General features: G+C 38.2%; 1 protein-coding gene across 9 annotated transcripts in view; it reads left to right on the plus strand.

Moving 5' to 3' along the window:
• ARHGEF12 (Rho guanine nucleotide exchange factor 12) overlaps nt 1–20,947 on the plus strand; it is a 156,036-nt gene extending 135,089 nt beyond the window's left edge. For all 9 annotated transcript variants that reach the window (XM_013979482.3, XM_021062982.2, XM_021062984.2 and 6 more), the window contains 14 exons: nt 597–722; nt 3,166–3,280; nt 4,602–4,702; nt 7,691–7,768; nt 8,876–8,951; nt 9,476–9,643; nt 10,685–10,772; nt 11,275–11,361; nt 11,498–11,577; nt 11,851–12,084; nt 13,403–13,873; nt 14,692–15,008; nt 16,120–16,189; nt 16,745–20,947. In XM_013979482.3, coding sequence (XP_013834936.2) covers nt 597–722; nt 3,166–3,280; nt 4,602–4,702; nt 7,691–7,768; nt 8,876–8,951; nt 9,476–9,643; nt 10,685–10,772; nt 11,275–11,361; nt 11,498–11,577; nt 11,851–12,084; nt 13,403–13,873; nt 14,692–15,008; nt 16,120–16,189; nt 16,745–16,755 — 2,022 coding nt within the window. In that variant the 3' untranslated portion in view covers nt 16,756–20,947. The remainder of the gene's footprint in view (nt 1–596; nt 723–3,165; nt 3,281–4,601; nt 4,703–7,690; nt 7,769–8,875; nt 8,952–9,475; nt 9,644–10,684; nt 10,773–11,274; nt 11,362–11,497; nt 11,578–11,850; nt 12,085–13,402; nt 13,874–14,691; nt 15,009–16,119; nt 16,190–16,744) is intronic.
• The last annotated feature ends 1,276 nt before the right edge of the window (nt 20,948–22,223 follow it).

A 22,223-nucleotide genomic window follows, 5' to 3' on the forward strand; every position in this document is an offset into this window, starting at 1 on the left:
CTCTACTTATAAGAATACCTATTATGAGTGAAACACTTACTACGTGTTTCATAAGAAATCTTAAAATTGTGGCATATACAAACAAATTAAAAATTTAAAAATATGAGTAAAAAATTTTTAGTAAAACAAGTTGTGACCTAGAAAATTATCACAATGCCCTGGATTTCATACTAAGAAAGTAAGCTCAAGTCCTAAGGATTTTCTTCCTGGATCAGTAAGACAATAATTTTTGCGAAGGTGTCAGATTCTAAAAAAATTAATTTTAGTCTCAGTCTTTAAGGGTTTTGCATCACATATTCGCCAAGTGTCAACCTTTCTCTCTGACTGAGAAGTGGTATAGACTGAAGAGGTAATAACTTGTGGTAGGCTGCAAGCAAGATGTATTGGACTGTGACCAGAAAAGGTCTGGATATGTCAGTCTTACCCTTTTTAATGGAGAAACATCGATCTTCCACATAAAATATGTAGATCTGTTTCTTGTCACTTGAGAATACTTATTGGAATATTAGAAGGACTGTGTCTTTCTGTCATTTTGCTTGGCCTTGTATAAGCTCAGTGTCTCATTCTTTATTATGTTCTTTCCATTCTTGACACAGTTCAGTGGACCTGGGGAGGAAAAGTTGAAACATGCTGCTGCTACCTTTTGTAGTAACCAACCCTTTGCCCTGGAAATGATCAAGTCTCGTCAGAAAAAGGATTCTCGATTCCAGACTTTTGTGCAGGTGAGTTGAGTGAATCATGTAAGAAAAAAAAGTGTAATTTTTTACATCAATTATAGAACAAACTATGGGAACTCTGAATTTTTTACAAGGATTATATCTATGTTTATGTTTTTAAAGCCATATGTTACCTCTTTTTTCATTATTTTAATTAAAGTATTGTTGATGTACAATGTTGTGCCAATTTCTTCTGTACAACAAAGTGATCCAGTCATACATATAAATACATTCTTTTTCTTATATTGTCTTTCATCATGGTCTATCCCAAGAGACTGGATATAGTTCCCTGTGCTATACAGTAGGACCTCATTGCTTATCCATTCTAAATGCGATAGTTTGCATCTACTAACCCCAAACTCCCAGTGCATCCCTCTTCTCTTTCCCCTCAAGTCTTAACAACCACAAGTCTGTTCTCTATGTCTATGAGTCTGTTTCTGTTTTATAGATAGGTTCATTTGTGCCATATTTTAGATTTCACATACAAGTGATATCATATGGTATTTGTTGTTCTCTTTCTGACTTAGTAAGAGAATCTCTAGTTGCATCAATGTTGCTGCAAATGGCATAATTTTGTTGTTTTTTATGACTGAGTAGTATTCCATTGTATTTATGTACCACATCTTCTTAATCTATTCATCCGTGAGTGGAAATTTAGGATGTTTCCATGCCTTGGTAAAACCATACATTATCTCTTAAATTACTGGAAGGTATAAAGATGATACTGGAATGGTGAATAATAAAGAATATTTAGCAGGGAGTTCCTGTTGTGGCTCAGCGGAAATGAATCTGACTAGCATCCATGGGAACTCAGGTTTGATCCCTGGCCTTGCTCAGTGGGTTAAGGATCCGGTGTTGCCGTGAGCTGTGGTGTGGGTTACAGACGTGGCTCGGATCCTATGTTGCTGTGGCTGTGATGTAGACTGGAAGCTACAGCTCCGATTCGACCCCCAGCCACGGACCCCCCATGTGCCACAGGTGCAGGCCTAGGAAGACAAAAAGACAAAAAAATTTAAAAATTAGAAAAAAAAAAAGAATATTTACCAGGATTAAAGTACTTGACATAGAAGTGCACATTGCCATGGAGATATTTTCAGGAAATCACCCATGTATACTGTTAAATAATATCATTAAAACATGAGAATGATCTTATATCAAGTCCAACAAAGAGTATAACAGCAGTCATGCTTACTGAGGTATATACTGATATAGATCAACGGTCAGTAAATTACAGCTCACCAGCCACTTCCAGCCTCTTTACTACTTATGTAAATAAAGTTTTATTGGAACACAGCTTGTTTTGTATTGCTGTCTAACAGATTACCACAAATGTAGCAACTTAATGCAAATGTATCATGTCACAGTTTTTTTAGTTTTGGATATAGATAGAGTTTATTGGGGTCCTTTCTTCATGGTTTCCCCAGGCTGAAATCAAAATAGCAGCAGCAGCTACAGTTCTCATCTGCAACTCTTCTAAACTCACTGGTTGTCAGCAGAATTCATTTCTTTATAAAAGTGTAACCAAGAACCCTGTCTTCTTCTTGTTGTTGGCTAGCACTGCTCTCAGCTCCTAGAGTATGCCCAAAATCGCTTTGCCACATGGGTTCTGTAGACAGTTTTGGGGATGGATGTATCCTTTTCCACCAGGCCTGTAGGAATGTGTCTCTCTGACAGAGCTTTCTTTTAAAGACTCTGATGAATCAGACTCACCTGAAACAGTCCCCTTTTTGATTGACTCAAAGTTAACCGATAGCCACCTAATCATAGGAGTGAGACCCCATCATATTCATAGGTACTGTCCAACACCCTAAAGCAGAGGGCATTATACAGGTGTACACCAGGAAGTAGGAATCTTGGAGGCCGTTTTAGAAGTCTTTACTGCACATAGCCATGTTCACTCATTTATGTATTATCTATGGCTGCCTTCGTGCTAAAACAGCGGAGTGGAGTAGTTGTGACAGAGAATGGTGGCATGCAAAGCCTAAAATATTTACTACCTGGCACTCTGTCGAAAAGTTTACAGACCTCTGCTAGAGATGAGCTGATATATCTAGACTGTTGATGCATTGTGCCTACTTGGAATGGCAGACAGCAAATTAGTTGACTAGCTTTTGGTAGGAATGCCAATTGTTGGAAAATGTGACTAGATTTTCTTGATATGTGAAGATAAAACTTTTTTTCACAAGAAAGTAGTTGATTATGTATGCTGTCAGTTCTTGCTTAAACACATAACGCAGAAGCCATTAGCTGAGTGATAAAAGCAAAACATTATATGGTTGAAAAAGAAAGCAGAAGTGTAGCGTGGCAATGGTATGCCTTGGCAAGTTTTTAAGTCTTAATACCCAAAACTGTGATGTTGTAGATATGTATATGATGAATATATGGTTCTAGTTAGGTAATTATAGTCCTAATAAGAATTACAAATTTACTTGTTTGACTTTCATTTTAGGATGCTGAGAGTAATCCACTGTGTCGTCGTCTGCAGCTGAAGGATATCATTCCCACCCAAATGCAGAGGCTTACTAAGTACCCTCTCCTATTGGATAATATTGCCAAATACACAGGTACATCATTCTCACTGAAAGTAAAGAGCTTAGGAACAACAACAACAAAAACACATGTTCTGCTAAATAATCTTATAGCATCCTGGTGCCTGAAGGTTGGATTTCTAAATAGCATGGCAAAATTTTCTAACAAGATTCAATCCAGTGTTCTTTAAGCTGTAGATTTAATATACTCCATTAGTAGCTCGAGCACAGGGTTTAGCCAACTATGGATCATGGCTTAAATCTGGCTCACCACCTATTTTTGCAAATAAAAATTTATTGGAACATGGTCAGGCTTGCTTGTTGACATGTTGTCTCTGACTACTTTTCCACTACAGCAGCAGAGCTGAGTACTTGTGAGAAAGACCATTTGGCCTGTAAAGTGTAAAATATTTATTATCTTTCCCTTTGCACAGAAAAACTTTACCAGTCTTTCCTCTAACATATATCATATTTGCTTTGAAGAAGGCTTATTATACTGGATTGAAGAGATGTTATATAACTATGTATGTATTTTGATTAAGCACAACCATTGCATTGTCATTCCAACTCTCCTGTTTTGAAACATGAAGTGAATCTGAGTTTTTCAATTGAGCTTTAGGCTCTTATACTTAGTTCTCATTAATAATTCAGTTCAATCTAACTCCTGTTTCTTAATGCCTGAGAATTTGAAAATGGTCATACGTGTTAATTTGTATACTTTAATGTATTTGTTCAGTATAGCTGGATGCTGTTTGGAGGACTGTAATTTTGAATATTCCAATTTTGCTATTCTTTACCAAAATATAACCTCAACATATCTCAACACATTTTGGTGAATTTCATCTTTTCGTAATGAAACAAGTGTTGTAAACTATTTTATTTTTTTAATGTAATCTCAAATTCAAAGAAACTTATTTTGGAGTTATTTTGAATTGTTTTATCATTCAAAAAATATTGTTTAACTGGTCCACTGTACATAATCACGTAGGCTGTGCACTTTGAAATTCTAGGAGGAAAAGGGTCCTATTTATATAATTAGAGTGTGAATAAGACCCATTCCCTGGCGTAAGCCTGATACTTTATGTAAAGCGTCACACTTTGGATTTGGTTTCTTTTTAAAGATTAATATTTGTGTTTAAAGTACTATGATAAGAAGTCTTATCTGTCCAAAGACTACCTAAACTGAGATTCTGCCATAGGTTTTTAGCCTGGTATAAAAATACTCAAGGTCCAAGTATGCTCTTATAACTGTTGAAATAAAGTGATGTATAGATATATAGAGATATATATGTGTGTGTGTGTGTATTTCTTTTCTGATTTCTTCCATTTACATTTTGGAATTCTTTGCCTTATTTAGAATGGCCAGCAGAAAGGGAGAAGGTGAAGAAAGCTGCAGATCACTGTCGTCAGATCTTAAATTATGTAAATCAAGCAGTTAAGGAGGCAGAAAACAAGCAGGTAAGGAGGAGAAAGCAAGAAGACATAAGATGACTGTGAGAATAAGAATATTAAGTTAGTGTTACTTGGAATCTGTTAAATAATAATTGAAGCTGTCATTACATAATTAAAAGGCGGGACATTTGTTAACCATCCATGTGGTAAGTGGGTCCAGATCAATTTGTGATAGAACATTAGCATTGTATTTGGCTTTTTTGAGCATCTCTAACTGTTTGTTTGCTAAGCCACTCTGCTGGTGAGGCTATAGAAAAGAATGGGAACTTTGAAACGTATTGTTTAGGGTGTAAAATAAAACCCCAGAGGGCAGTTTGGCAGTTTATACCTAAATTAAAAATGCACATATTCATACCTATCCTTTGATTCAGCAATCTCTTCCTAGTGATTCATCCAAGGGAAATGAAGACCTATGCCCATAGACTTCTATAGGAATGTTTATAGCATAAACCAAATGTAGTGTAGCCATAAGCTAAAGTAAGACCAGCAATAAAAAGGAGTGAGCTGTTGATATGCACAACATGGATGAATCTCACCAACGTTATACTGAGTGAAAGAAACTGGACACAAAAGAAAATGTACTAAACTAATTTCTGGTGGAAGAAAATCAGAAAAGTGGTTTTCACTGGGGATCTGGGGACAAAGATTAAGAAGTATGAGGGAGGAGTTCCCGTCGTGGTGCAGTGGTTAATGAATCCGACTAGGAACCATGAAGCTGTGGGTTCTGTCCCTGCCCTTGCTTAGTGGGTTAACGATCCGGCGTTGCCGTGAGCTGTGGTGTAGGTATGAGGGAGCTTTCGGAGGTGATGATTGCACAGGTATATGCATTGGTTAAAAACTCGTGGAAAGGTACACTTAAAATGTGTGCATTTCTCTGTATGTAAATTTTACTTTTAAAAAGAACTGTATGGAGTTCCCGTCGTGGCGCAGTGGTTGACGAATCCTACTAGGAACCATGAGGTTGCGGGTTCGGTCCCTGCCCTTGCTCAGTGGGTTAACGATCCGGCGTTGCCGTGAGCTGTGGTGTAGGTTGCAGACGCGACTCGGATCCCACGTTGCTGTGGCTCTGGCGTAGGCCGGTGGCTACAGCTCCAATTCAACCCCTAGCCTGGGAACCTCCATATGCCGCGGGAGCGGCCCAAGAAATAGCAACAACAACAACAACAAAAGACAAAAGACAAAAAAAAAAAAAAAAAAAAAAAAGAACTGTAGACAAATATTGAACTCTTGTTCATGATATGCATGCTAAAATACTTAACGTGTGCTTTTATCTGTAACTTATTTTGAAAGACATCTAAAAATAAGATGGATGGATAAAGGGATGAATAGCTGAATAGATATATGATAAAACAAATATAGTAAATATTAGTTGTACTCTGAAGATGGTGGGTATGTAGGTATTCACTATACACATTCAGACTTTTCTGTATACTGGGAAATTTTTATAATCTTGGGGGAAAATGTGTGTAGCCTTTAACAGTTTTTCCTCTAGAAATTTAGTATATATCTGTACATGTGTACAAAAGTATATGTTTACAATCATTTTATTGCTGTATTATTACAGGAGAAGGTTGGAGCACCCTATATGTCCATCAGTAAAGTGTAGTTAAATAAACTACAGTTCATTCACAGAGTTGAGTACCATGCAGCCACTGAAGATAGTGAGACTGTTCTCTCTCTGTGTGCTAATGCGGGACAGTCTCCGAGATACATTGATGAGTAATAGATACAGAACCACACCAACACAGAGAAATGTGTATATGAATATACCGTGTTACCTTTTGAATGAGTAATGCACATATGAATACATAAAGCTACCATATTTTTCTTTTAAAAAGGGTATATACACACAGCACACACAGAAATAAGCATACTTACTTACATCCACATATATTCCTTTTGCTTAGAATTTTTCTAATAGGCTCCCCAAGAAGTGGGTGTTAGTGATTATTTCTTTGAAAGGCAAGAGGTCAGAATTAGATGGAAACTTACTCTTTATTATGTGTCTGTATTATGTTCTGAATTTTGTTCCATGAACATGATTTACATATTTGTAAAGTAAGTATAAGCTTGTTAGAAGCCAGAGAGTTTGAAAAGAAGATTGGAAAAGAACAGCTGAAGAGGCAGGAGGAAAACTAGGAGAGTATAAGATCACCAAAGCCAAGAGAGGGAATGTTTGTTTGTTTTTTTGTTTGTGTGTTTTATTTGCTTATGATGATTTTTATTGTGGTAAATATGCAGAACATAAAATTTACCATTTTAACCTTTTATGAGTGTACAGTTCAGTGGCATTTAGTACATACACATTGTTGTAATAACCATCACCGCTATGCTTCTCCACAACTCTTTATCTTCCCAAACTCAAACTCTGTATGTATTAACCAGTAACTCCCCATTCTCTTCTAATCCCTGACAATCACTCTTCTACTTTGTCTCTATGAATTTTTTTTACTTAATGAATTTTATTACATTTATAGGTGTACAACAATCATCACAACCAAATTTTATAGCATTTCCATACCAAACCCTCAGTGCATCCCCCCACCCTAGTTCTGTGTATTTTATTTTATTTTATTTATTTATTTTTCAGTTGATTATGTTTATTTTATTTTTTTCCATTTTTTTAATTACTCAAATGAATTTATCACATCTGTAGTTGTATAATGATCATAACAATCTGATTTCACAGGATTTCCATCCCACAGCCCAGGCACATCCCCCAACCCCCCAGACTGTCCATAAGTTATGAGACCATAAGTTTTTCAATGTCTGTGAGTCAGCATCTGTTCTGCAAAGAAGTTCAGTCTGTCTTTTTTCAGATTCCACATGTCAGTGAAAAGAGAGGGAATGTTTTAAGAAAGAGTTGAGTTGTCAGTTATGTAGGATGGTGCAGAGAGCACAATAAAATGCAGGTGAAACATCCATTTGATTTAGGAACAGGGAGGTCATTGTCTCCAAAGCAGTAACCTTAGCTCCGTCCTGTCTGATTTTCAGCGCCTAGAAGATTATCAGCGTCGCCTGGATACCTCCAATCTCAAACTGTCAGAGTACCCAAATGTTGAAGAGCTCAGGGTAAGAGACGGTCTAATCATAGTTTTAAAAATAGAATTTACTGAATATCTGGCAGATGATCAACATGTCATTGGGAACATATGAAAGAGTTCTTGCATTATAGATTTATCTATATTTATGATTCTATTCTTCCTTTTAAATGTCTTGGTCTGTGTGAAGATTGCTTTATTCTTTCATTAGAGGAATATTTTGTGTGACACTAACTTTTTGTGACAGGAATTTGGAGAAGACTAAGGAATACTACTTATTTAATTTTATCGTGTTCTGTGGTTTGAATAAGAGTAGGGCTGTTTACTAGGGGAACTTTGCAGGTTTTTGAGTAAAGAAAGATGATTATTTTTCTGTCAAGGTCTTCAAAAGCATAGATGTTGAACCCATTACAGGAATGACAGTAAAATATTTCTTAATTGCCACTTCTAGTACATGGACCTTTATATTAAGTAATAACTTCTTAGGATTTTAGGTCTTTCTTGTACCTATTTCACTAGTTGTTACGGCAGATTTATTTGGTGGCTGTTGAAATAGGTTTTTGTGTCATGTATAACAGCTTATCAAAAAGCATGCTAATATGCTTAACCTCTTAACTTCCAGAGAGTAAGATTTTTCTAGAGCTACTTATGCTGAAAGATGATTCTCTTGTTAAGTTACTGATATTTAGAGCAAGCCTGAGTACCACTTAGACTTCTGTGACAGTTCTGTTCCCTAGAACTTTTTTGGAACTAGAGCCTGGAACTCGGAGGATTTGTAAACTATGCATCATCCTCATCTGGTTATGCATAGAAAAATTAAGGAAGAGGTTGAGAATCTAGTGCCTGAATGTTTGCAACTTAATTTTCATTAGCTGTTATTATCTGTTTAGAGTGAGATACGGAAGACAGTACTCCTGAATGTTTCTCTGTAAGATGCTTTTTCCTTTTTAGAAGATTTTATGTGTTTTACTTTAACTTGATTTTTATTCAGTTTTCAATTAGTTGACAGATATCAATAACAATAATGAATGTAAATAGTATCTTTTCTATTAAGAATTTCTTGAAAGGAGACTATATGAGATATCATCTCACTAAGTGCTTGGAAATAAGTTGTGTGTAATTCTCTTAATTTTGGCAGAATTTGGATTTAACAAAAAGGAAGATGATTCATGAAGGGCCATTGGTTTGGAAAGTGAATAGAGACAAAACTATTGGTAGGTATATTGTCTGTCAATTTTGGGGAGAGCAGAGAAAGGAAAAGAAGAGGAAAGTTTCCTTATGCCAAAGAGGAGAAGAGAGAACCATTTGCATAGGAACTAACAGCTGACTTTGTGTTATTTGTGCATTTATAGAAGATCCATTTATATTATTTTGTTGTATGTGAAGTGTGTTAAATATCCATTTAGGGATTCAGCAGAAAATTTTGTGATTCAGTCCTATATCCATCCTTGTATTCTAATGAGTCTAAGCTGCCTTTAAACCACTGTTACCTCAAACTGTCTGTGGTGAAGAACCATTGTTTTTTATTTCTTGTCAGTCATAGACTGACACTTTGGTGTAATACATTAAAAATGAATTATTAAAATATGAAATTGAAAAGACAATGACAATAGCAAGTCAGTTTTTAAAATTTACTAGATTTAAAAGAAATCAATTTTCTCTGTCAAATTGTTATAAAATTTATAAAACACATCTCAATTTCTGTACTAATTACCTTTCCTACATTTTTTCTTTCTAGACCTATACACATTGCTGCTGGAAGATATTCTTGTATTATTACAAAAGCAGGATGATAGGCTGGTGTTAAGGTGTCACAGTAAGATTCTGGCATCTACAGCCGATAGCAAACACACATTTAGCCCTGTTATTAAGTTGAATACAGTGTTGGTTCGACAAGTGGCAACAGGCGAGTATGTCCACTGACTGATGCTAATAACCTCCAGGTTCATCATAAAGTTGCATAAGATATTCAGTACTGTTTAAGTAACACAGCTGGTGTAGAGTTTTGTTCCTTTATGTTCTTTTTTGTTTTAATGGCCACACCTGCAGCATATGGAAGTTCCTGGGCCAGGGGTCAAATGCGAGCCATAGCTGCAGTCACGCCAGGTACTTTAACCCACTTCACCAGGCTGGGGATCGAACCCACACTTCCACACCCACCTGAGACACTGCAGTCGGGGTCATAACCCAGTGTGCCACAGCAGGAACTCCTCCTTTTATTTTATTTACTGCTTAGAAAGTGAATTAAGAGTTTATATCCCAAAATTATTTAGGATGCCTAGATTCCCTGAATAATTTTCTACATATTACTTTTATCTTTATTCCATGTTCAAATCTTGGATAGACACCAGTGGGGACAGTGAATTAGAGGTAATCCCATTGAAAAGGCTTTCATTAGAGTGGTATGTTTTTTGGTCAGAGTGGTAGGGAAAAAGCAAAAACTGAAGAAGTGGGTGTAGTTCAGGTTTTTTAAATCACTTAAAGTTAAGAAGTTACATAGTAACTATACTAACAATGAGATTTCTTTTAAAATTTGTTATTGCCTTAATAGTAAGTTAAATTCATGACCTCTTTTCTCCAACACCCACTGAATATTACTAACCATATATTAAAAGGTCAGTTCAAAGCAAATGCAAAAAGAGTCACAGTGTTCAATAATTTAGATACATTGACACCTTCTTGTTTTTAATAAATTATTGTGGAATCAGTGCTAGTTTTTATAATCTTTGTTTTATTGAAGTATAATGTATATAGTACAGCATACAGTAATTTGCAGAAATTTTAAGTTATAGTTTGATGAGTTTTTACGAAGCTAACGTGTTTACAGGGTGATCACATGTAATCTTGACGTAGATTAAGATGCAGAACACTGTGAGGACCCTAGAAACATCTTTCACAGCCTTTCTAGGTCATATCATTAGAGCAATTTTTGTCTTATTTTTTCCAGATAACAAAGCTTTATTCGTCATCTCCATGTCTGACAATGGGGCCCAAATTTATGAACTGGTGGCACAGACAGTTTCTGAAAAGACTGTGTATGTACTGGGTATAGCTACCTTACTCTAATGTTTTTTATTATCCTAAATATAATATTCTACAATCTTAACTGTGCTTTTTTTATAAAGACTCTGAAAACCAAAAACTATGTGAAAACTCACTTCCTCTGTATTCTTTGAGAGATGTTCATCTAAGAACCAGTACCATTTCGATGGGTTTCTCTTACTATGTTTCTATTCTATGCAAAGTATCTTTTCTAAGGAAAAAATTCTCGGAAGTGTCAAGTGAAGTTTTTTTTTAATGGGTATTGTATTCATAATGTTAAGTTTTTCTGTAAGGCGTAGAGATTTTATGATCTCTAATAATATGTCACCAAAATAAAGATATTCTCTGGCAAAAGTAGGGGTTTTTGTTTGTTGGTTTGGTTTGGTTTCTGGTTTGGTTTGTTTGTTTTTATTTTTGCTTTCTGAGTATATTTAAAAGGCATCTGTTTTTCCTTTCCCTTCTATATTTGGGTTTTTTTTTCCACACTTCCTGCAGCTGGCAGGACCTGATCTGTCGGATGGCGGCATCAGTGAAGGAGCAATCCACAAAGCCAATTCCACTGCCAGAGTCCCCGCCTTGCGAGTGAGTGTGCCTTTGCTTTGGAGTAGGACCGACTTTGTGGCTTTGGTCAGAAAAGGAACGAATAATTCTTAATATTTTGTTGCAGTGATGTTTAGGCATCTCATGAAGCTGAAAGATTGTTTTCTTTCTTCTACAGAGGAGACAATGATGAAGAAGAACCTCCAAAATTAAAAGAGGAACATCATGGCATTTCAGTCCCTGGTCTGCAGAGTCCAGGTAAACGGATCTGTTACACTAACCCAGAAGAATGTAGTCTACATATTACTTCAAAACCCAAAGAAAGTGTAACTCTTTTGGCTTATTCAGGTTCTGGCATCAGCTACTCACTTTAACAAACTTCACTTGTCAGCCTTCTGTGTCATTATAACATCATACTAACTGCTGTGTGGTTTACTTGTCTCTATACCTCATGTGGTTATTTTTTCCAAGTGTTTCCTGTTAAAAATTTTGTTTAAGATATATTCTACTTTTTTCTGTTACGTTGAACAGACAGAGATTTGGGATTAGAATCTCCCTTACTGTCAGCAAAACCTCAGTCTCATTCACTGGGTACCTCTGGGAAATCAGAGGTTGATGATCTCTTTGTGGCTGAGAGACAATTTGCAAAGGAGCAGCATGCAGATGGGACTCTAAAGGAAGTTGGAGTAAATTATCAAATCACAATTCCAGAGCCACACTTGCCTGTCTCAGAAGAACGGTGGGCACTGGATGCACTAAGGAATTGTAAGTTTTATTCATCAGTTAACACAGATACTTGTTAAGTACCAGAGTTGTATAATGTTCTGTGCAGCCATTTAGGGAAATTCAGGAAGGTATAAATTATGAATTTTCCCTTCAAGAATTTTATAGTCTAATTGAGAAGATGATAGAGAACGTCCCCCCACCTTCTCAAGTTAAAGGACCACCACTGTCCACTGCTATACTTTCTCTTTTCCTTCTTTTCTTTACCATAGATTATGGGCTCAATTTTAAAACATGTTGAGATTAGGGTAAAGGAATGAATGGCAAGCCATTTTAGAGGAAGGACATAGTTGGAGTTTTAAGACTGGAACTTTGGAGGAGGTTAGGGAGAGAGATGGATCTCCATGTCAAAGCCATAAGAGTTCATAGCATCTCTCAGGAAGTGCATGTGGAGCAGAAGGACAGAGGGTCAAAGACCCAAACCTGTGTGGTGCCTTTAAAGAGACAGAAGATAGAAATTAAGCCAGAGTTGAAAGTAGGGAATTGGTCAAGTTCTTTAAAACCTAATTTATTCTAGATTCTCCTGAATTAACAGTGATAATGATTTCTGATGGTTTGACTAACATTGTCCCACTCCCTCTCTCATTGTTGAGTGACCTCAAAGCATAAACTTGCCCACCTCAAATTAAATTAGTTCTTTTTTCAACAACCTAAGGAAGCTGTGGTTCTAGTGAGGTCATTTTTTAAGACTAAAAATATTTCCTTGTCCTTTGAAGTTACGCATACTACCAAATGTTGGAATTAAATTTACAGGGCAGTTTTGTTTTCCTCTTCACCATGTAAGGAGATTCTTTGGGTTATTATAGACAATAAAATAAATGTTCTGGGTGTCTAATAAAGTTAGAAAAAAATAACTCACATATATAGTGTCTGCTTCTGGAAAAAGCAGAACTTTCAGATTCTTTTGTCTAGGTTAACATAGCTTTTTTCAACATCCTTTTAAGAAATACCTTTGGGGGTATTATTCCAGTTATATGGAAGAAAAAAAATAGAGACAGGTATGGTACTGGTTAATTGATGGTTCTAAAGAGGGAAATGCTATATGGGAGAATAATAGGAGAATCCCCATTGAAAATTCTTTATTTTTTGAGTCCATTGCATCTTCTATAGATGGTGCTTTATTTTCCTTTTCAAAGCAAACAAAAAATGGTTGTATGAAATCAGTATTTTGACTGTATGTTACTAAAAGTTACTTACCTTAAGAGAGAATTGATAATGTTGCAAAGAATTTAATTCAGTCAGTCTGAGGTTATAGTTGTGATTGTGTATTCCCCCCCCCCCCCTTTCCTGGATCTTGTAGTGGGTTTGTTGAAGCAGTTGCTGGTACAACAGCTGGGTTTGACTGAGAAGAGCGCTCAGGAAGACTGGCCACATTTCCCAAGATATAGGACAGCCTCTCTCGGGGGGCAGGCAGACAGTGGAACCCAGAACTCTGAAAGCATTAAGGCCTGTCATCCTGGTGAAGGACAGATGCCCTTTAGAACTGGAACTGGTGACATGTCAACTTGTTACAGTCCACGGACTTCAGCTGAATCTTCTGCTCCACGGGATTCAGTGGTACTGGCATTCCAAGAGAGCCAGGCAAGTAACATTTTAGTAATGGACCACATGATTATGACCCCAGAGATGCCTCCTGCAGAGCCAGAAGGGGGTCTTGATGAGAGTGGAGAGCACTTTTTTGATGCCCGCGAAGCACATAGTGATGATAATCCATCAGAAGGTGATGGAGCAGTTAAAAAGGAAGAAAAGGATGTTAATTTGCGCATCTCAGGCAAGTTCCTTTCACACTGAAACTTTGATTTTGATCGTTACTATCTGTCCTATGTGCTGAAATGTGGATGTCTTTTGGGTACCTAAGCATTATCTCTTTGTGTGTGTGTGTCTGTGTGTGTGTGTATAGTATCTATCCTTTTGTGCTGGAAGATACAGCAGTAAATAAAACACAGAAAAATCCACTATTCTTATGAAGCGTAAACACTATGAGGGGCAAGAGTAACAGGAGATAAGTTAGCAGATAAACAGATGTCAGGTAGTAAGAAGAATGAAGAGGGAAAATAAGTCCGACTCAGGGGCAGAGCGTAATGTGGCAGACAAGGTGGTCAGGGAGGTAGCATTTGAGCAGAGATGCAGGGGATGTGAAGAAGCTCTGTGCGTGTCTGGAAGTAGAGTGTTCCAGCAGAGAAGAGTGGGACACAGGCTGTGAGGCCGAAGCAAGCAGCTGCAGCAAGCGTTCTGTGTTAAAGAATGCAGCGTGAGGGGAAAGTGGTAGGAGATGAGGCAAGGTGGGTAGCTGACATGGGAGGTGGTGGCAAGATCATATAGGGACTTAGTAGTTTTTCAGCTTGTAACTTTTAAAATGTGAATGAATATAAAGTTATTCACAAATTACCAGAAAGTTTGCTGAGTTTCGCTTTACCCTGAAATGAGAAAATTCTTACGAACTTAAAACCAAACTTGGGAATTTGGGAATTAATGGCCTTTCCCTCTCTTTAATAGCTTTTAAAGTTGTCAGTGAGTCCCCTCATCTCTGTTTACTGATGTGATGAGGGCCGTCGCACTCTCCTCAGACTGTTCTTTCTCTATCAATAGGAAACTGTCTGATCCTTGATGGCTACGAAGCAGTGCAGGAGAGCTCCACAGATGAGGAGGTTGCCTCCTCACTCCCCCCGCTGCCCACGACAGGCGTCCCCTCCATGGACTCCACCCACCAGCAGCAGCATTCTCCCCCGCATGCTCATTCTGATGGGGCAGTGTCCCTGTTCACCCCGGAATTCCTGGTCCGGCAGCGATGGGGAGCCATGGAGGATTCCTGTTTTGAGGTCCAGAGTCCCTCCTCTTGTGCAGACTCACAAGGCCAGATCATGGAGTACATTCGTAAGATAGAGGCTGACCTTGAACACTTAAAGGTACCTCAGACTTCAGCATCCTTAGGACTTGGCTGTAAGAAACTTATTTAACAGAGAGGAAGCATAGAATGATTGAAATGCTGATGTCAGTGACCTTGTTCAGGGTCTAGATTTGTATGTTTTCTTTGACTCTTGTCTGTGACTACACCTGGATGAAAAGCTGAGATCAGCATTGTTTATCCGGTTACAAATCACAAGAAGGGAAAAAGTTGTAGCTATGTAAACAGTGTGTTTGTATGGGTTTCTCAGTTTAAGAACTGAAATATATTTGAGAAGATTGGCTGGCCTACATGAGAAAATGTGAATAAACTGAGATAGGTGGGGTTAGTGTAGTTAGGGATCTAGGCTGGGAAACGCTTTAACTTGCCATAACCTATTAATTATCTATGAATTGTTAGGTGATGTTGGTAGTTTCCCAGATGCTGTGGCAGATAGAAATTGGCTCTGGTGGCTCCTATAATCTAAAAACCTGCATATGAATGGGAGTTTTATAAATTGGTAATTGAAGATGTCACTGTATAAGCCATGATTGCAAAACTGACTTGTGTGGTAATTTCCCACAAAAGGACTTTATAAGTTTGCCATCAGGAGGCACAGCTGCTACAGTCCAAATGTTTTGTCATGACATCATTTAGTAGAGGCTTTAGGGACAGAGTTAAAAAGTGTTCTTAGCCTCTTAGCTAAAGATTGGTCTCCCTTAGTTTTTATTTTAACTTCCTGTGGTGAGTGTTCCCTTCTTCATATGATTATACATGGGGCCGTCCCGTGGCTGCTGAGAGATCTAAAAGGCCATTGGGGGGGTGGGTTGGCTCTAATTTAGTTCATGCCACCTCTGGGACCATTTTCAGGGTGACTCCAAGGAGTGGGAGAATCACCTCTCCTGATTGCCTTCTCCTCTACTTTCTTCTCTATGAGAACATTTTAAGTTATTTACTCAAGAAAGAAACAGTAAAAGGAATGAAATCTATGTTTCTCTCCTAACAAACATTTTAGTGATGTTAACGTGGAAATCTAGAAGCGTGTCCCTGTAGTATAAAAAGCCTTCTTTCCTATTTTCAAAATACATTTTTTATCATGTTCAAATGAAAAACCTATTGGTTTTATTTTACAGAAGGTGGAGGAAAGTTACACCCTTCTTTGCCAAAGGCTGGCTGGATCAGCCCTCACAGACAAGCACTCAGGTGTGTGAAAACTGTGGATTTCAGACTCAAGAATCATCCTGCATGAACAGTACACCAAATGAAATGATTTACTATTCTTTGAAGTGGAAAGCTCCTGCGATTCAACTTCTCTGTCTTAAAAAAGTGCTTGTTTCCAAACATCGTGGATCAAGCAGAGGCTGCTGTCTGCTGACTCGGCTGTTCCTTTCCAAGAGGAGCTGCACTTGTCTGTCCCCACGCCACCCCCTTTCTGTCTTTCTTCACCCTTTACAAAAGGCAGAACAGGGTGAGCCAGTAAATTGAGGCTCCCTAGTGGTGGAGGCAGGTCCCCCTCAGGTCCTGCTGTACCTTTACGTCTCTTCTGATGTTGAGAGCGTGTCTCCCTGTGACTGCAGAGGGATCTGTGTTCAGTGCAGCAATTTGTACTCCTTTGCTTTACCTGCTTTCAGATGAGGCGATTCTGATCCAGAAACAGATGTATCCATGCCCACAGATTTCAAATGTGTTGTCTAGGTGTTAATTTTAATTTGTTCATTCATCCTAATTTGATCTCTACATGTCTTTGCTTCTTCCCAGATAAAAGTTAGAGCTGTGTGTCCTGGAGGTGACTGAAAGTTGTTGGATTTGAGCATCGGCCTTGTATCACCACGTCCTGGCTCCAGTGTGGACACAGAGAGTGTGGCCCTGAGGTTGCCATGCCCAGGGTGCCCAAGCAGGACTGGTTCTTCACAGTCTGGCAGCTGCTCTCGCCTGTCAGTGAGGGGACGTTCGTTCTCGTTCTCTCACTCTGCTCTCCTCACTCTCGGAAATTCATTTTGATTCAGAACAAAAACCAAATGTATAGAGCTTTGGGTGTAGAATATGAAATTTTACTTAGACTTAAGAAAAAGAGAAAATCAGATGTATTTATTTGACTTCATTCCGTATTTGAAAGCACATTTTAATTTTTATTTTGCCATGTTTTGTTTTAGTTGAGTAGTGAGAGTTTTCGCCCTTTGTATTTAGTACACCCAAGGATCGATTGCTCCTGAAGCAGAGAGTTCAGGGTAGGGTATTGGAGGTGGGGTAGAGAGGTGACGAGGAGGAGGGGGTAAGCGGGGAAGGAGGAATGTCTGGCCTTCGCTGTACTGTATCCCATGCCCTCTGCTGTCCAGTAGGCTGCTTCTCCGAGGGTCACCTCAAAAGTGTAGTCTGCTTGGCTCCTAAGTGCAGAGGCCTTGAGCTCTGTGCTCCCAGGCAGCGCTTCCTCCCACCCGAGGCAAGCACCTTTTCTCTGTAGCTGGGACCCACTCCCAATTACAGGACTCCTCAATGTACTCAATAGCAGTCACTTGAAAATGGGTATGTTTTTTTCCATTGTCTCCTTTTCTGGTGAGGGTTGGGATTTGGGAGGGAGAGGAAAGCAAATTTTATTTTCTTGACTATAAATTGGTTATTCTTGGTATTGTCTCATTTTTATAATTATACCTTAGACTTTGGCACTTGTGTAAATTTTCCCTGCGCATTGAGCAGGAAGTAAAAACAAACAAACAGATGCTTCAGATGGTGGTGGTGGTGGCCGAGGAAGGGTGGGATGGGAGCGGGCAAGAGTTTGGGAAGGTAGGTAACTGAATCACTACTGAGTTGAACAATGGCTTTCATTAGCCACGGGTACTGCTGATTATAAGGCCAGTAAAATTTTAGTACCTGAAGGTTTGACTCTTAATTTTTGCACTGATGGTGCCAAAGGGCTCTTTGACTTAAACAGAGAGCCAAGAGTGGAGTGGAGAAAGATGTGGTGGAGAGGCAAGCTGCTCAAACCAGCTCTGGAAGCACTTCCTCTGACTTCACTGCTGGAACTTTTTCCACACTGGTGCATGACTGACCTTAAAAATTGCAGACCAGAACATACACTGGATACTGCAGGCAAGGCGTTGGCAACTGCCTGCTCTAGAATGAATAGTAGTGGCAGCACCCTCCAGAGGAGAAATGTTTCAGAACTGTAACTTGAGAACTCCTTCAGTTCTATTGGCTTTTCTGTGGTTTTCTTCGTGCATCAGGTATATGTTTTCAAATATTTTTGCCAATTAAAATGAAATCATTTGTCAAATATTAAAATTCTGTTAATATGCAAGGAGTTCATCCACTGCTCATACCTTTCAGTAGTGTCCTCTGAACTCTGTGGGTAGTTAGGATATAATTTTACTCTTCCCTACCATTCCCCCCTCCACCCAAATATATATATACATATACATTTCCCCCCTCATCACAGGGTTCTCAACTACTTTTATAAGCACCACTACAACTTAACAAGCTCAACAAGTTCGTCTATGTCCAGATTCCTGTTTCTGTTTTTCCAAAACTGATCTATGTTTTTAAATAGACCAACTTGGATCGTTGGACCTCATCTATAAATTAGAATTTTATTTTGAGTTGTAGCCCAAGGATAAATTAAATCAAAATGGGATTAAAATTTTAGAAGCAGAAGCTAATATATAAATTAAGCTTGGAACTTGAACTTTCTGTATCTCTTATGAGAAGCAAGTAGAAACCAAATGGTTACATTGTGCTGCTGGAAATAATGTAGTCACTTCCAAGGAAAAGGGTTACACCTGTAGTTCCTAGACACTAATACCATCAGTGGGTAATTAATCAGGAGAAAGGTAAATACAAATAGAACTTTCATCCTAGCCTCAGACAGTACAAGGTAGTTGCGTAATTCTCTTAACACTCATTCATTTAAGAAGCTTTGTAGGTTCGCAGGGTTTGGGTTTCTCTTCTAGCTCAGCCAGGCTCTTGTCCTTAGCAACTCTTTGCTTTGCTTTTCTTGAAGTTTAACCCTTCCTTGGAACAAAAACAGGGATAACTGGAAACATATATTGACCATAGCTCTAGTACTTCCAAATAAATCTGTATCTAGATTTTCAAATGAAGTCTTACTTCTGAGACGATTCCATGATTTTGAGGGTTCGTTTTATCTTACCAGCCTAACTTCTTCCCTCCTCCTTCCCAGCCTAGCCTCCCACACTCTCCGTTTTGTTAGGCCATTCTCATCACACCCGTTTTACTTTGATTACTATATCTGCCATTCAGGATGATGGAATTAGATGTTCACCCTGTCTTTGAGTAAGACTGGTTGCCATCAAAGCAATTTTCTCAAAGTTCCTTGACCAGAAGTTGGAATCTACTTCCATATAAAAAGATCCAAGGGCAGTGGGCAGAGCAGCCTTGGCAGAGCAGGAAGAGCAGGAGCACTGGGTTTTGGTGACCTGCTGTGACCCCATGCTCTCTCCTGTGGGACTAATGGCTCCTTTGCCATCAAGTGGCAAATTTCGTTTGGAGCGTCTCCGTCATTTTCAGACAACAGAGTTAATCAAGGCAAATCAACAAACCCCCAAAGTGCTGTAATTTAAAATCATGATGACTGCCCTAGAAGCCATATATTTTACATACTTTAAAATCAGCTAACTTGGGAGTTCCTGCTGGGGCACAGTGGGTTAAAGATCCAGCTTGTCTCTGTAGAGGTTTGATCCCCGGCCAGGCAAAGTGGGTTAAGGATCCAGCACTGCTGCAACAGTGGTGCAAGTCACAGCTCTGGCTCAGATTTGATCCCTGGACCGGGAATTTCCATGTGCCACAGGGGCAGTTGAACAAGGGAAAAAAAAAATGAGCTAACTTGGACTACTTGAGTTATCTTGGCTTTATCTAGGGCCTAAACTTTTACTATATTATGCTGTGCAGGTGGCATATTTTATAAGTTTCTTGGCTTTCTTTTATTTAAAGCAACTATTAAGATGATTCCCTCTAAAAAAGTTTTTTTGTTAATTTGTTTTTGAAGGAGTGTGGGGAGCTAATGTGATCGTAGAGAAGAGAAGTCCTTTTTTTTCCTTATTTTGAAGCTTAAGAAAACATGCTTCCTGTGAGGTGTCTTTTACTCATGCGCATTTTTTTTTCTTTTTATTATTGGTAAATTTGGTGTATTACCTGAAGCTTCTATATTTCAAACTAGAAGCTGTCTTCTTTGAAGTTGGTATATGATGTTATTTTGAGCTACTAGAGCTTTGGTCAGTATTTCCTCCCTGTATGTCACAGAGGACACCATCCAGAGAACTATGTACAGAGGACCTCAAAATAAAAAATTACCAGGACTGTTTAGACATCTTTCTGCTGGCTAGGTTTTTCTTCCCTGTTATTACAATTTTTGTTTTATAAATTATGCCTTTTTTTTTTTTTTCTGACTTTCCCACCCCTTTTCAAAGTGATCTGCAAAATTGTTCTTTCCTCAAGAAAAGAATTCCTTTTGCCTCATTCTTCCCCACTGGTATTGATGGTTTTGAAAATAAATTGGTAGGAAAAAAAAATGTACCTCCTAGAAGGAAGCCACCTGTCCGCCATGTCCAGGTACCAATGGCTAAGCAGACATACTGCAAACATGTTAACTGTAACATGCACACTGTGGGTTCTTCTTAATCAGCCTCTTCCTACTAGAACATTTTGCTTTCCTTGTTCACCATACAATCATGTACTCTTTAACAGAAATTACTTTTAAAGAAATCTGGAACTATCTTAAGAAAAACTTTATTAATAATCATGTATTTTTACTGATCACATTTTGAAATGCCTAAAAGACTTTATTGTTCTAATTATCCAGATGTACCTTTGTAAAATAGCTCTTTTATGAATTAGCTGATAAGGCTGTATCTTTCTGGAACAAAATATCAGACATCTAAAAACTTTCTGTTTTCTGGGGCCTGGGAAGATAGAAAATGAGAATTCAAATATTAAATATGCTTAAAGGAACCAAGTATGTGACTTTTTATTTATATTCCTGTTGATTTGTCTTATGCAAGTTATATTAGAAAAGTTTTGGGGAGTTCCCATTGTGGCAGAGCAAGTTAAGAACCCAACAAGCATCCTTGAGGATGTGGGTTCAATCCCTGGCCTTATTCAGTGGATTAAGGATCTGGCATTGCTGCAAGCTGAGGAGTAGGTTGCAGATGCGTCTCAGATCTGGCATTGCTGTGACTGTGGTGTAGGCTGGCAGCTACAGATCTGACTTGACCCCTAGCCTGGGAACCTCCATATGCTGCAGGCGCAGCCCTAAAAAGAAAAAGAAAGAAAGAAAAGTTCTGGTGCCAAGATGACCTTAATTAATTTTACTGGCGATGATGATCAAACATCTTCCCGCTTGTTAGAGCATCTTCACTAGTGATCTCTGTAATGTGTAGACCTCCATAAGGACACTTGCAGCTGGAATTGCCCCAGGGTTTAGGGCAGCTTTGTTGTTTTCTTAACAGTTTCATTGGGATATAATTTACATATCGTACAATTCACTCATTCAAACTGTATAATTCAATGATTTCTGGTATATTTCTTATTTTTTAAATTGTAAAATATATGTAACATAAAATTTGTCATTTTGACCATTTTAAGTGTACTTTAGTGAGATGAATGGGTCAGCTTTTATGGCTCACTTGGAGATAATTGGCCTAATGCTACCCTAGATGAAAATAAGATGTCTTTATTGCCATTCTTACCCCCGTGTTAGACTTCCTAGATTACCAACATTTCTATGCTTTTATGGATCCCATTTCAGATTTCACATTTCAAACCCCTGAGTTTTAGGCTTTTTGTTGTTGTTGTTGTTGTTACGATGTTGTTTTTTTTGTTTTGTTTTGTTTTGTTTTGTTTTGTTTTGTTTTTTGCTACAATGGTTTTGACATAGAGGTGTAATTTGATTTATTCCTAGGATGGTATTTTAATCTCCAGTCATTCAGGGGTGCATTTGGCTGATAGATCTAATAAGTGTAAAAAAAGATGCTTAGTATTTTGTAGATCTTTTAGTTAAACCTTAAAAAAAATTTAAGTCAAATGTACTTTGCAGAAATTAACCTGTTTGTACTCTTAGCCATGTTTATAAATATAACTAATAGAAGAAATAAATACCCATACCATTCCCACTTGCTCCTAGATGGCCGTGTTACGGGAATGGAGACAGTCAAGCTCTGGCTTTGCATGTGAGCAGTTACTTCCACTTTTTGCCATCCTCCTTAAGCCAAATGACTGGTTTGCCAAA

This window comes from Sus scrofa, chromosome 9 (assembly GCF_054392235.1).
Source record: "Sus scrofa isolate SSC_HxYL_T2T_F1_AM1 chromosome 9, Sscrofa_HxYL_maternal_Yorkshire_Landrace_v2.0, whole genome shotgun sequence".
In the NCBI taxonomy this organism is placed as follows: Eukaryota; Metazoa; Chordata; class Mammalia; order Artiodactyla; family Suidae; genus Sus; species Sus scrofa.